Here is a 16,154-nt window from a genome sequence, read left to right as displayed (position 1 = left end):
CCTTGTGAAAATGAGCTAACTGAGCACACTTTAAAGCGTTTAGTTTTCAGGAGCAGTTTTAAATTTAAGACTGTTCTCCTCCCAGATACATATGCATATTTGCCTTTGCCCTCAGTGGGAGTTGAGCACTCAAGTGCAGGGCTTGGCTTTGGGAAAATGAGTGCAGCATCTGGTAGCCCTTTATAGAGCATGACTTAGCCCATTTCATCTGACGATGGCCATAGAAGTACTTCATATAGATAGTGGCTCTAAATGTCAGCAATAGTTATCTCTGCCTTTAGGTGGCATGTTAGACATCTCTTGAAGGGTATTTAAAAAAACAAAACAAACACAAGCTTCCATCATGCCCATGTAAGATATTAATGGGCTCCTTGAAATGGTGAGAGTTTTACTGTACAGTCAAATTTTTAGACTATCAAGCCCACAAGAGTTTCCAGGATATTCTAATTTTAATTTTTTGAAGCATCAGAAGTGCATGGGGCACTCTGAAATGTCCACATCTAAAGATCCTGATCTTACATTTAAAAAGAAATTGAGCATTTCATAGCATGGGCTACATCTCATATTTCATGGGCTACATACAACACACCTGTGGCAACCACACCATCTGGTTATAGGGAAAGGTAATAACGGAAAGTATTTAAGGTATTTAGCTGTCTTTTGATGCAGCTTAGCAACTACAGACACAGCTAGCACAATGTGACCAGCAGACTTCTATGAACCAGGGACCAAAGTTTGGAGACCACTGTAGGGAAGTCTAAATACCTGTACACTTGCACTGAGTTTAAGGATATTTGTTATGGAAAGTGTTCTATCTAAAAAAAAAAAAAAAAGAGGAGTCCCTGTGGCACCTTAGAGACTAACAAATTTATTTGGGCATTAAGCTTTTGTGGGCTATAACCCACTTCATCAGATGCTTATGCCCAAATACATTTGTTAGTCTCTAAAGTGCCACAAGGACTCCTCGTTGTTTTTGCTGATACAGACTAACACAGCTACCCGACTGAAACCCATTCTATCTCAAGGTTTTATATTGCCACCGATCACTATAGTATCACGTTCATAGGAACTCAGTAAAAATGTTTGCTTATGAATATAAGCTTGGGAACTGCCACTGAATGCAGTCAAAAGCAGCTCTTAATGGAATCATTTTAAAGCTAAAATAAAAACTTTTCTTCCCTCTCTGCAGGATACTGCTATTGTTCACCCGGTGCCCATTCGAATGACTCCAAGCAAAATCCACATGCAGGAAATGGAACTTAAAAGAACTGGAACTGGAAGTGGTAAGCTATATTCTTGTGCTAATTATGAAAGCAGCTGCTGTGCTCCTATAACATCTTACTGAATACTTATGTGGTGATGACTTTTAGAGCTTGATTTTCTTGCATAACAATTCTGCCTTGTGTCCTTGCACTTAGGCAGTAGTATCAGGGGATCCAACCAGTGTAACTATTGTAAGTGGTGGAGAACCTCATGAATTAAAGGAGCATTCTGACACAATGATTTAGAGGGTTGATGGTTGCTGTGAGGATTTCTCCATCTGCTTCTAGGATAAGATTGCTTGGAATAGATTGGAAGCATCAAGATGCAGATCTGGGTCAGGAGTGGGAGAACTTTCCCAGATTTGCATGTTCAAGTTCTTGAGGTACTTGGGGAGCTCTGGACTATGACCTGTTACTTAGTGTGGTCAGTTCTATTTAGTAAAATCTAATGGATGAGATTTGGTCTGCTACTGCTGGAGGCTTTCATCTCATCCATTTGAAACCTCCTAGTCTTCCTCAAATGATTTCTATGCCCATTCTCCAAAATCTCTTGATTCTGACAATCTTGCTGTACTATTTCCCAGTCTCTAACCTTCATTTTTTTGCTGGGGAGGGAGAGGTGGGAGTGGGCTTCTATAATGTGCTAACACTGTAAATTCTAGAGATTTCCAGATAGCGGCAGTAACCAAGAGCATGTTCCTTTTGCATCTGTGAGGGAAAATAAAGCATGCCTCTAGGGTGCAGGTTTTGCCACTTTTACTCATACGTATTCATACTCTATTTGGGCTTCATTTGCACACCACCTGGAAACTTCATTTAGCACAGATAGCAGTTGCCAGATTGTTTACCAGTGCTCTTCATATGGGGTGCACTTCACCAGTGAATCATAAATTGATTGACATCCCATTTGTTTCCAAATGCAATTCAGATTATTACGCTTTAACTGTAAAACCCATTGTGGTTTGGGTCTTGTGTATCTGAGTTCACTGCTTTTTGCTGTACTCTGGGGTTTCTGATCATATGAGGTGCTTGAATTAATAGTCTGTAGGGGAATATCCTTTAGTTTGGAATTTGCTTCTCCTTTGGGTCCAACATATAATGAATTTATTGACCTCCAGAGCATGTTGCAAAGCCTACTGTCCTATGATTTTCAGAAGAGTGGGGAAGTAAAGTGAGGGGTCTTTTGATGTGCATCAGTGAAAATATCGATTGAGATTTTATTTTTAAAATGTCTAACCTTTTATTATAAATTCATTTAGAACTTTTGACAAGGGCATTATATACAATGAAAATTGTTCTTCTCTTAAAGGCATACTTGTCTGATGTCATGTCTTATATCAATGGACATTATTATGGTAGTACCTAGAGGACACGGTCCCATTTTGCTAGGCACTGCGTAAGATATATAACAAATGGCCCCTGCCTCGAAGAGTTTATAATGAAGGTAGGAGCTCTGATGCAGGGACTTGCTTATGTCATGTTTGTAAAGTGCCTAGCACAATGGGACCTGTATTGTTAACTTAATAAATCCTAAAACTGCAAAATTTTATAAACTTGAATATAATTTTACAATATTACATAGAAGGGCAAAACAAATGTTTAAAGCATGCAAGGATACATACTCAGGCATTTCACCACTCACACAAGAAATGAATATTTTATAAGATGGTGTATTTGGAAAAATTCTTAGATATATGCGTATTAACCAGTGCAATTATATACCAATATTGAAATGTAAAGTTTCAAAGTTTAATTTTTATTCAGATATTTATGAATTGAATAGTTTTTGTGTTTAAAATTATAATGGTGTGGATAGTATCATTGTAGTTTACCCATCTAAAATTCCAATCAAGTGCAAAATTTTGGTTTAGGGCTGAACTTTCGCTAATGAAGAGTTGGCCCCCGAAGAGAAGGATCGTTTCAGTGTATTTTGTATATCACTTAATCTTACTTAAAAAGAATAGCAATAATCTTTTTTTGCACCTAGATCTTGCTAATCCCACTAGCCCTCTACTTGTGAAACCACCTGAGCTCTCAGAAGAAAATAATATGAGTTCATCAAAATTTGTAGCTGGAAATACAGTTGGTAAGTATCAAAGCAACTTTTAACCTAGGGGTGCCCGACCAATGGCCCACGGGCTGTACAAGGCCCAGCAGAGCATTTCATAAGACCCACAATCTGCTTCAGCACGGTATACTAACAGCTGATTCATTAGTGTTTTGTTGTCATGTTTACATCATTTTCATCTACACAAAAGTATATAGAATCTGTTTGGCTCACACAAGGTTGTGCTTAGTGTTATGTGGCCCTCCTGTGTAATCACCATTCTTTTAACCCATTTATCACACTTTAAAGGAATGTCAACCTGAATTATTGTTCTTGATGTCTCCAGCTAATAAGAGCACAAACTGTTCCTGAAAAGCAAAAAACTTCTTAAAACAAATGTCCAACATTGTATTTTGACTTGGGAAGTATCTTCCCATCTTACAAAAAGATAAAGGACTAGATAATAGCAGATACAAATAGGTATAGCTTCTCTGGTTTCTTCATTGGAGCTATGCCAATTTATGCCATTTGAGGATCTAATCCTAAATCTGGTAAGAAATTAACTGTCCTATTTTAACTGATAAAACTATTTTCCTGTTCTCAGACATAATCTCAGAAATGTAAACTGGCTGCACTATTTATCTCCAGCAGAAATAGCTTTAAGTAGGGTTTGATCCCACTCTTGTCTCAAAACCATATAACAACATATTTTTTGAAGATTAGAAAATGGTTGTATACCAAAGGGAGGCATCTGCTGTCACTGTTTCAGTTCCTTTGAAAAATTGTGAGCCAAAATACCACAATTCCTTGTGATTGACTTTTGACATTTTTTCTAGGTACAGTTAACTTGTCAACCCTCTGTTTACCCTGGTTGCAGTAACTTGGTTTTTAATATTCCCTGCACCAAAAATATAGTACTATACGGATTTTATTAGCCTGTTCTGTGTGTAATCACACAGACTAGTCACAAATCAGATGTCAGTCTAAGTATCTAATCTCTGTGGTTTTTATTCCTGAAACTGCTTTTCATTCACTTTGTTCATTATATTGTATAATTTCCTTTAATAGAAATCAGTAACTGACATTAGTCCTCTTGGATGCTTTGTCGTGAAGGAGGCAGCTAAAACTATTTCAGAGCCCCACATGGCATCAGTTGGCAGAACATTCTGCAACAGGCAGTCAAGAGATCCCGTTTTGGCAACAGCATTTCCCTTACTCTTCAACTCAATTTCAGTGGTATAGTTTTCTTTCAGGGTCACTTCTTTTCAGGCCCCTCGTTTTTCCCTGTCCCTTTTCCTGGTGCAGAGTGCCCAGTCTTTACTCAAAAGTCTTCCAGTATGATGGACAAAATGTGCAATAACATGCTGTCTTATAGTGGGAGACTGCTGCTGCATTCAGGATCTGAATTCTGAAAGGGCCCTTTCTGGCTCTAACTCCTTGTTAGAGGAGTCTGGCCCTGCAGACAAGTGAGTCAAAAGCAACAGTGTGGAAAAGGCGGCAGCAGCCTGCAGCCATTAAACAGGAGAAGGCAAATGCCATGCCTCTTCTAATTCTATAATTCCCAGCATGCTAGCCTGTATATTTTTTATTTCAGCAATGTGCCAGCAACCCATCTTATACCGTTGTGTAGTCTTCTGCCCTACTGGGTAAATGTAGGTATGTCAAAGGTCATTGAGCAGAGATGTTTTTTCTAGCCATGTTATGGACAAGGTGCAGGTGGTGAGGAAATTAAGGCACCTATTGACTTTTCTCATCCAGAAGTTAAAAATATATATATATATATATATAAAAAGAGAAGCAAATGTGTGAGAAGTGAAAGAAATTTTTTTATGCACCATGATCCCCTATAAAAGAAGAATTATCCAACTCCAAAAGTCTGACCTAGCATCATAGGGTGAAATTAACAGCCTTCCATATGGTCAGAAAGGTTATCTAAACTGACCCTGAAGAAAGAAGCTGAGAGGATATTAATAAGGAAATAGCTTCTTACCTCTAATCAAAAAGAGAATCCACTTTGCTTCTAAATCCAGTTGTGGAGGATATAATTTAATAAATATTGTATTTCCCAGCCAAAGTAGTGCAGTTACACAAGTTTCAGTAAAGTGAATTCTTAAAAATCTCTTGCAGCCACTTCTAAGTTGAGAGTAATTCCTACCAAGAGTGAATTTCCCTCAGAAAAACAAATGTTTTGGAAGTGAAAGTAAGAGTCAAGCCTTCCCTTTGTCCATGTTCTTAGCTAGTCTATGCTGGCTTGATGGAAGAAACTAAACACTGATTTAATCCAAGTACAAGATTAAAAAATGTCGAAAGTATTGTGAACAAGATCTCAACTGTCTCTATTTAGTGGCACACCTGTATGAATGCATTCCATTTTTCCCCCAAGGGCTTAAAGGCATTGAAATCAGTTACAAGGCTGTATCTATGGTTCTGTTTGTGAAAGGCCAAAACACAATCCAAAAGATTGGTATCCTCAGCCCAAATCAGTGTGTGGCAGCCTACTGGACAAATCTGAAAGTGCTGGAAATCATTATGGGGGAAGAGAAATTCTACATCCTACAAGGCCTTAAAAGAAGTAAAAGGTCTTGCATCTCTGGATATACCAGGAAGAATTATTCCTGTAAAGAAGAGGGTAGTGGAATAAAAGAAAATAGAGGTCACATTCCTCTTCAGTTAGTGGCCTGATGTTCCGCTGAAGTTGGCTGTCTCAAATCCAAGACCCTTCTCAAACACTGGAAGCCTATGCCTTTCCCAGGAGAAATTGCAAAATGCCATTACAAACAAGTAAATATAGAAAATAATTTGGAAGGTTATGTTAATCTGTATACCTCAAGAAACCAGTTAATGCAATTGGAACTGACTGTCTCTTATACTGTGACACAGAAATTGTGAGACGATCTCTTCAAGGAGTTTTTCTTCATCATGGACTAACAGATGAGGAGGTGGATCAGGTAGCCTAGGAGGGTTACCTTATTCCTTTCTGAGGATTTTATAGAGCTGCGCATCACCATAGTGTCTGAGCACCTTCCACATGAAATGAATAACAAGGTCCCTAGTGAACTTCGTGGAGCCTGTAGTTAGTCTCCCTTGTTCAGTGTAAAAATTCTACTTGAGGACTTTATTTTGTTTCGTTTTTAGTTGATTTGTGGGGTGGCTTTTTGGACAGGGAGCGAGGAGGGAGTCATTTGGGTAGAAGGGAGTATTGTTCTTGCTGTGGTAGATAGACTTGTTCTAAGAGGAAAATTCTGCAGTTTCCTATGGACAATCAGATGGGACTTAACTGTCTTCTGGAAGCTTGTTTCATAGCCAGATCTTGACTGAGAGTGCTTCCTTCTGGTCTTTGTGGTCTGCATTTCCCTAGATGAGTGCAATTGTCTTGGTGATTCATCGATCAGATTCAGTCTTTAATGTATCTGGGGCTTCAACCATAAACTTCTTTGAAGATCGGAACCAAGACCTTAAACTGGCATCTGAAAATGACTGGGAACCTGTGGAGGGACTCAAACAAAGGTCTGATGTGCTCATGGAAGCCTAGACTATGGAGGTTCTTGTGCAAGACAAAGGGATGAAATTTCCCAACAGACAGGAAGTGAAAAGATCTTTTTAGACATTACCATTGCTTAGTCGTGTGTCTCTGTACAGGGGAAAGAAGATAAACCCTTTCTTTTGAAAGGGGTCCCTGGAGAAGAGGTTGGCTGGCGGTCTGCCTAGTCACTTGAACTCATTTAGAGCTGGAATTGCAGAGTCACTACATGAGAAGAAGTGAACAAAAGTAATATTTGGAGCAAGAAGAAAATTGTCATTTTTTCCAGGTTTTATAAAAAAAAGAAAAAAACCAAAAGAGCTGAGCAGTGCTGCATAAGAAAACCTTTCAATAAGAAATGATTTTGAATCTATTACTTATTTAAATTAGGTTAAATTCTGCTTAAATCATGTAAGCTTTTGCTATTGAGTTTAAGAAATTCTAGAACCATCAGATGTAGGGGGCGTAGATGATTTGCAGACTAGACTGCATCCCAGGATATACTGGAATACCCTGAGGAACAGAGTGGTTGGTTACGAAGAAGCTGGTCATCTCCATCTAGTAAACAGACCTCTAGAATGCAGCTTTTTTCCTCCCTGAACTGGCTGTTGCCTACCTGAAAATAAAGTGTTGTTCTCTCTGGGAATATACTCCTGCAGTACTTCCTTTTAGAAAGTTTTACTCAGACCAGTAGAAAACTAGCATTACCAACAGAATTAGGAAAATTCTAAACTGTGTGCAAGACTGGACTTTTTTGGCAGAGTTATGTTTCCCCATCCTTGTAGGAGTTGCTCACGCTCCTCCAGTGTCATCAAGGGAAGGGAAGTACTGTTGCAGTTAATTGTATAATGCCCAAATTCCCTTATCCAAACATATTTAGAAGTAACCATCCTATTACAAAAAAGTCCAGTAACTTTCTGTTGGAATGATAAAGCAAGTTTCTTGCCCAGAGAGGTTTACCATCCTTTACTGCTCTTCTCTATAGATATCTGGTTGACTAAGAGGCATCTTGGACCTTGAGTGGCTCCACAAACAGTACACCAGGCTCAAGATACAGACCACTTCATCCACTATATAGCTATCTTATATTACAACACTTCTTTCTCATTTCTGTAGACTTGAAGGAGGCTTCCTTACATATAGCTACCTTAAGACCAGGGTCACATCAAAATAATGTAGTTCCGTTTCACTCTGTGCCATGTAGAGTATTCATGAATGTATTCAGTACTCGGATAGCACCTCCTCACCAAACTGAGGTTCTATATTTTTGTCCATTATTTCTTATCCTGATATGAGACAGAATGAAGGAAGTGGTGTTGAAAGTGGTATCAGATGTAGCAGTTCAGTGACACTGGTTCATTCTAAAGTTAGAAAGCCAATCTATACCCAACACAGAAGGTTAATACACTCTTCTGTGGATTTATGAAAACTAAGTGCTATGCCAGTTGATCATTTCAAAGATCAGAATGAAGATAATCTCCAGGTTTCCTCTGTAAGATGTATAAGAAGCTTTTATAAAGCAAGGGAACTTGGTCCATTGAGCGCGGATAGTGGTTGGCAGTCTACCTTTTCCATGGTAAGCAGAGGTTTTTGCAAGAACTTCACAAGATCACCACTTCATCTAACGTTTACATTGCCACAAAATATTAATACAGTTTTTCAAGCTTGCACAGACATTGTCTTTGCACACAGGCTTCTTCAAGAAATGGTTCTATACACAGTGTTTTAGAGGTCTGTTACCACTCTGTTGGATGGGGTGGGGGGTGCTATTGAAGGATCTTACATGTCAGTATTTCTTAGTAACTTGAATGCACCTTAATTCAGGCATCCCTCGGTTTTTAAAGAATGTGTATATTTGGATATCAGTATTTTCATTATGTACATAGTTCCCACACTGAGCAGGTTTTCCTTTTTTTACACCCATACATATCTAAATGTTAATCTGCTATGCATAGAATTTTTCTATTTTTGGAGCTGAAACTAAGTACAGTGATGCCTCTGGCTGCCTCCTTACTCTATGATAAGGGACTCGGCCCAACTGCACAGTGTACGGGGACATGCAGTCGTCTTTTAAAACAAAAACTGACCAGTGAGAATTTCTTAATGTAGAGATACCATCTCTGTAGTGTTCTCTGGGTCTCAGCTCACCAGTGAGACAGCCGGAAGTGCAAACTTAATTTTGGGGGGCATAGCTTTCAAAAGAGAAATCCTCGGATCATTAGCCTGAGTTGACTTTAACAGTTGATCACTGGGCCTCTGTCTGTACCACCCAGCTTCTCTCTAGTCCCAGCTAAGTAACTTCACCACTGAAGCATCCTGCAATATCTTTTCCACCACGGATTCCAGCACAGTCCCCAGTATCCTTTGGTCTCAGTGTTGGAAGTCAACACTACAGACTTATAGCTTGTTGGAGGCTACACAACACCTCTGTGATGTGAGTGAATGTCTTTCTACAGAAGGCAATGAAGTCAAAGGCCACCCTTATTCTTTTTAGTCTTTTTTCCTTCTGGTCCATCTCTGAAGGGAGGGAAGATATGCCTCACTTAAAAAGCAAGCTTTTATGTCAGTAGCAAGCTTTTATGCTCAGGGCACTCTGCCTCCGTATCAGCAGCAACATAAAGGTTTTAATTTTTCTTTCAATGAGCACCAAACATTTTTAAGGGTTCTAGAATATATTGCTAGCCAGAGTTTGCCAGGAACTCCTGTTTTTTGGAGCCATACTTTAACCTTTTGTCCTGAGCTACAGAGGTTTTGGATATGATGTGGGTCCTAAACATTCTGTAGAGCCAAAAAATTAGGTTTTCTTACAGTCCTATTGAATCCCTCCTCTTACTCAGCCAAGAATGATTTTGAACATACTCTTATTTGTGAAAGATACTATAGGAAATCCAAACCCATGCCAGTGAGATAGGTGGGATTTTATTCCACATGCTTCCTGGTAATTAAAAATGAGGAAACTTCTGTCATGGATCTCAGGGACCCAAATTGGTTTTTGGCCAGAGAAATTCTAGATAGGCATGATGTATCCTGGGGGAACTCTTCTAAATTAATGCTGATGCTTAAAATGGTAGATAGAAAAAGATTTGAGATATAAACAGGGCAATGTGGATTTCTTTACCTGTTCTTCGCAGCTTCTTGACCTCTGAGATTAATTTAGACTAATTTCATCCAACGATATTTGTCAGTTATTTTGGTATCTCATGAATCAGTTGACCAGTGTCACTGTATCACCTTGTTTTCAGGTTCTTGTGAGTATTGACTCTTTTTTTTTTTTTTTTTTTTTTTTTTTTTTTTTTTTTTGGAAGCCTTTTGTGTCATGAGAGATTAATATATTCTGCCAAAGATACTAAGCAACTCAAAAGGAGACTTCATTATCTGAGACTCCATTTTCTTAGGTGGGCATCCACTTTTCTGACTGCAATAATCTCAGGTCATAGCAAGTCTCATGCTGTAGTGATTATTGACTGTAAACCACGCTTCACCAGAATGAAGCCGTGCTATGGACTCATCTGAGATTCTCCTCAAGGTGGTCATGGAATTCCACCTTAATGAGCCAGTTTTGCCAATTTGTTCCAATTTGTGTGTGAGAGCCTTTTCTGTCTTCCTGAGAATAGGGGGAGGGATAGCTCAGTGGCTTGAGCATTGACCTGCCAAACCCAGGGTTGTGAGTTCAGTCCTTAAGGGGGCCATTTAAGGAACTGGGGTAAAAATCCATCTGGGGATTGGTCCTGCTTTGAGCAGAGAGTTGGACTAGATGACCTCCTGAGGTCCCTTCCAACCTTGATATTCTATGATTCTAAGTTTTTAGTGGTTCTACTCTGAGCTACTCTAGATCCTGACAGTCAACCCAACTTGACAAATTCCCAAGGCAGTGCTATCACATAAGAGGATTGTATCTAAATATTTCTGTGGTTGCATCTCACATTGCTGCAAATTGGCAAGCCTAAAGCTGGAAACCCACGTCAGAGTTCATTCAATCCAAGACATAGCTGCTGCTCTGCTTCAGGGTTGTTTCCCTTCTCAGATACATGTCAGGGCAGTTACATGGTCCTGATCTCTATATGTCTTACAAAGGTTTTGATTGATTTGGCCTCTAGGAAGGAATTCTGCTTCAAGTCCATCCTGCAGAAACTGTTCACAAAATAGAGGAACCTATACTCATTACCTGCTTGTTTGTCTTCTGATGTATTTTAAAAGGTTCTGAAGTAATAAGCCTGATTCTTAGGTCTTACTCTTCATCTTTTAAAAACAAAATACACCAACTAGTTCCCATGGTGGGAATTGTCTTAGTTTGTTCTGCCAACGACTGTTTTACTGTTACATTCTTTGGGGACATTCAGTTACTTTGACTCAAGGTTTAGAATCCTGCCCAGATGATATCTTACAGGGAAGTACAACAATAAGGTACATTTCTTTTTTGGACTTGAAATAATCTTTTCTATTGCTGCATAGGTAATATAACCTGTTGCTGTTTTTAGCATAATTAAATTGTGATAAATTAACACTACAAAAATGAAATTTTGTACTTTCATTCTACCAGCAGATGGTTACAGCAGTTCAGACTCCTATACTTCGGATCCAGAGCAGATTGGAAGCACTGTAACTCGGCAACGGTCAGTAGAGTAGTAACAGAAGAAATATTAAAGGTTATAAAGCACACTTCCTCCATCCCAAATGATCTTTTTGGCTGTTTTTAACTAGCATTTAAAAGGCCAAATGACAATTTATGGTGGCCATTATTTTAACAACCAAAAGTGTAGGCAACCTGTTCCCTAGTGATATATGTAGAAGTGTACCAGTCTGCCCTTAATATGTATAAAGTTAAAATTTCTGGTGCAGCAGAACAGCACTGCTTGATTAAAGTGGCAAGCCTGGAATTGGCTAGTCAGCTATTACTCCATGTTCAGTCATGAGAACCTTCTACTTGATAAGTCCAGAGAAGAGCAACAACAATGATTGAAGGTCTAGAAAACATGACCTCTGAGAGAAGATTGAAATAATTGGTTTTGTTTAGTCTGAAGAGAAGACTGAGAGGGGACATAAGTTTTCAAATACATACGTTTTGTTACAAGGAGGAGAGAGAAAAATTGTTCTTGTTGTCCTATCCTCAGAGGTTAAGCAGCAATGGGCTTAAATTGCAGCATTAGGTTGGACATTAGGAAAAACTTCCTAACTATCAGGGTAGTTAAGCACTGGAATAAATTGCCTAGGGAGGTTGTAGAATCTCCATCATTGGAGATTTTTTAAGAGCAGGTTAGACACCTGTCAGGGATGGTCTAGATAATACTTAGTCCTGCCTTGAGTGAAGGGGACTGGACTAGATGACTTCCCAAGGACCTGTCTGGTTCTACTAGACTATGATTTACTAAATAAGAACATCATATATAAGAGGATTTTAAAAGCACTGAAAATCTCCAATGTGGAGGGGGGGCTTTGTACAGTAGGACTGGAAATCAATGTTGCTGTTAAACAGCATAGGATCAGTTTCAAAGTTGTATCTTAAAACTAAAATAATTAGAGTGATTTCATGTAGTAAACATTATGAAAACTGTTAAAATAACCAGAAAGGGTTTGTAATTAACTTGTAGTGTTTTCCAGTGTTACTTAATTGCAAAGCTGATTCATTGTCTACTTTTATATAAAATCTTTACATTACTGAGATGGTGGTTTTTGTTGATGTAGCCATAGTCACTTGAGGAGGTGATGTTGCTACACAGACAGGAAAACCCCCTTCCATCGGTGTAGGCTGCATCTACATTGTGGGGTTATGCTGACATGGCCTCTGTAGTATAGACTTACCCCCAAGTTTCTTTTTTAATTAAATGAGTGCACCAAAAGCACTCTAGACAAAAAATCACTACAGCAACATAAGACTTCATCTCTCTTTAACCTCATTCTGAGTTTGGGCTTATTTTGATTTACATCAGATTTCCCCTCAATCAAGGGTTATCAAACGGGGGGTAGTGACTCCTCAGGGGGTTGCGAGCTCTCAGCCTCCACCCCCAAACCTTGCTATGCCGCCAGCATTTATAAGAGAGTTAAATGTTTAAAAAGTGTTTTTAATTTATAAAGGGGGTCACACTGAGAGGCTTGCTGTGTGAAAGGAGTCACCACTGCCTAAAAGGTGTAAATCTTTGCAGGATCTGCATCTGTGTTTGGATCTTGACATTACTAATATGTCTTGCATTTGTAAGAGTTTAAAATTCATACAAAATAACAAAACATCCAAGAATAAGGGCAGTATTTCTCAAGATCCTAGACAAATGCACTGAGTAATAGAAACTTCAGATGGAAAAGCTAGCATTCACAACTGCAAACATATACTGACACTTCCTCAGCTTGATCATGTTCAAAGCTGACTTGTATTTGAGTGAGGCAGAGCCACCAGGAATTCCCATTTTCTTTAACACCATCCCACTTAACAGTAGAAAACAATTCCTATTCAGGCAACTGACAGAAACTTAAATGTTTCACAAAAGTCCTGATCATAATGACTTCCGGTCTAGGTTGGATATTGCATACCTTCTCCTGAATTAACACTTGGGATGTCTGCTGTCAGACACTATAGGCTTCCACAAACATTACAATAGGTAATAAGAGTGCAATAAGGAGGATTTTGAAGAAGAAATAAAGGTATAAAAACAAATTCAGTTATCAGAAGCGAGAAATGCCAGTCTCTTGATTTAAAAACTAAATTTGGCTGGGGAAAAAGGAGCTGGTAGCGGCTATTAATCTTGAAACAAGATTTCTTCATATAGATGTTTTGGGTTGCACTTTGCAATTGAATTTTTACTGTTCTGGCTGTCTAAGCCTCTATAGAGGTTTACTTGTTTTGCAGGTCACATTCAGGAACATCTCCAGAGAACACTGCACCACCCCCACCCCCTCCTAGACCTCATCCTTCACATTCTCGATCATCATCTTTAGATATGAACAGATCCTTTACAGTTACTCCAGGTAGGTATATTATACATCCATGTGTTTGTTACTTTGTTTAGTACATATTATCTTAAACAACAAAAAAATCTCTGGAGAAAGTGTTAACTTTTTTTTAAATAGACAGCATTAGGTTTGAAGTGAAAGGCTTAAATCTACTAATTGCTTTTATTCAAATTTAGACTCCCTTTTAAAGGAAAACAGTGGCTTAATCAACAACTTAATTAAAACAGTAGGTTCCTAAATAAAATGTCAGTAAATGAGAGGCAGTGTAGTCAAGTGGATGAACATGAGAATGGGCAGGGCTGCCCAGAGGATTCAGGGGACCTGGGGCAAAGCGGGGGAGCTGCAGTGCTTGTACTCACCCAGCAGTGGTCCAGGTCTTCAGTGGCATTTCAGCAGTGGGGGGCCCCTTCAGTTGCTCCGTGTCTCTGGCAGCACTGAAGGGGCCCTGCCACCACTTAAGACCCAGACCGCTGCCGGGCCAGGGCTCACGGGGCCCCTGCAGGGCCTGGGCAAATTGCCCCACTTGCCCCCCCCAGGGTGGTCCTGAGAATGGGAGCCATGAACCCCAGTGACCCAACTGAGGACTGAACATTCCAAATTGAATGTGCTCAAAATTGAAGCAGTAGGAGTTCTTCACAGATGCGGATTCAGATGCAAAAGGGTGGTAATAGATTTATAGCCTCAGAGAATTCTTACAGGTAATTTACTGTTTGTTGACAGAGATGCTGTCTTTATCATTTCAGCTCATGATCTTAAAGCACTGTAAAAAGGGTTTTTCTGCTGGGGAAAAAAACTGAGGTGTAGAGAAGTTTACACAACAAACAAATGATGTGAGGAGTAGAACCCAGGTCTGATTCTCAGTCTCTTGCTCTGTCCTTTTGCCAATTTTTGTTTGACCAAAGAGGCCACAGTATTGTAGCCTTATCTGTAGTTATGGTTTGATGTAGCCAATTACCTGCCCCAAGGTGAGGGCTTACACCTACTTTAATCTATGAGAGTTCAGCCTACAAGATTGACTGTAGCGGTGAGGTTATCAACAGAAGGGGGACCCCATGGTGCACAACAGAGGTTATCTAGTGCTCTTTCTGTAATAATTTATCTTAATAGCCAACCATACAATACACACTGCAGTCTGGTAGAGACACTAATTTAGAATGTGTAAGATTTGGATTACTCACACCATGCCTTGGTGAAAAACCTGAAGTGTTAATCATCACTACACCAGGGTATAGCTTTTATGATATGTTATGCTGACACTCACTGGGCTTCATACATATTTAGGAAGGTTATTACCCCCTTTTTGTTGTTTGAATTTTCACTCCCCACTGCTTAGTAGGTGCCTTGTTTTTCATAGGTTAATTCATTAGTTCTCATACTCATTAACATTTGTCATCTTATCACCATAGTAACAGTAACATTAAGGAAGTTTCTAACAGTTCACCGTGAGTACCAACGGTTATCTTGTGGTCTCAACTAATCTTTAGTAGACATTCTTATCCAAACTCAGCAGTTATTTTCAAAACATCAGGATATCTCAACCAGACACAAGTTTAGCAGGCTTATCATCAATTTACTTACACTAATTTAGCTTTGTAATATAGCTAACTCATCCTAAGGCCTAATTTGGCTATGCTTGAGACCTGTAGGCCCTGTGTTACAACATTAATTAATACTTATATTTTACTTCTGTATCTTAAATATAGCCGACACCTTTTATCCTTGGCTACAGAATAATTGTGGCATGTCACTCACTGAAGGACAGTCCTGATTATGATAGCTTGTGCGCAGATAACACAGCTTATTTTCATGTTGGCAGAGTGGAAAACTAAACACATGTTCATCATGTTTGCAATGAGCATGTCCTAATATATGGAAATAGCCCTGTCATCCAACTGTCATTCAGAACCTATGTCTCTTCACAGGACAGCAACAAGCTGGAGTTGTTGCCTACCCCCCTGCAGTGCCTCCAAGACCACTGCCCTCACAGGTGAAGTTGACTTATTCTGTTAGAATTTTTTTTTTTTAATTAGTATAATTCTTTGCCCATGTGCAGTCTTTCAGTCTGTTGAATTTTTAACTTTACTCTAAAATATGGGCAGCAAGGAAGCACACAAGGCCAATCTTTGGAAACATTGGGAGTATGAATGTGTACCAGAGCTTTCAAGCCTAGGCTTCTGCCACCTTGCAGGGCTTCCCCAGAAGGATGAGGACCTGCTCCTAGGGAAGCAGTGGTCTAAAAGGAGACATTGAAGCCTGAAGTACTTTTCCCCTGAGGTCAAGGGGAAGTGTCTCTGGTCCAGGAGCCACATGGGTTGGGGGGAGAGGCAGAAACTTACAAACGTTTGAACACCCTTCCCAGAATAATTCCTGGGTAGTGATACAG

At 39.4% G+C, this 16,154-nt stretch overlaps 1 protein-coding gene across 12 annotated transcripts in view; it reads left to right on the top strand.

Moving 5' to 3' along the window:
* REPS1 (RALBP1 associated Eps domain containing 1) overlaps nt 1-16,154 on the top strand; it is a 121,315-nt gene that overhangs the window by 96,619 nt on the left and 8,542 nt on the right. For 10 of the 12 annotated variants that reach the window (XM_045011745.1, XM_045011741.1, XM_045011742.1 and 7 more), the window contains 5 exons: nt 1,190-1,283; nt 3,250-3,348; nt 11,370-11,442; nt 13,668-13,786; nt 15,694-15,758. In XM_045011745.1, the coding sequence (XP_044867680.1) occupies nt 1,190-1,283; nt 3,250-3,348; nt 11,370-11,442; nt 13,668-13,786; nt 15,694-15,758 (450 nt within the window). The remainder of the gene's footprint in view (nt 1-1,189; nt 1,284-3,249; nt 3,349-11,369; nt 11,443-13,667; nt 13,787-15,693; nt 15,759-16,154) is intronic. The other 2 variants (XM_045011739.1, XM_045011746.1) reach the window with 1 other exon arrangement.

The sequence above is a fragment of the Mauremys mutica genome, chromosome 3 (assembly GCF_020497125.1).
Source record: "Mauremys mutica isolate MM-2020 ecotype Southern chromosome 3, ASM2049712v1, whole genome shotgun sequence".
Lineage (NCBI taxonomy): Eukaryota > Metazoa > Chordata > Testudines > Geoemydidae > Mauremys > Mauremys mutica.
Note: the sequence above shows the minus strand (reverse complement) of the source record. Positions and strands in the feature narration are given on the sequence as shown.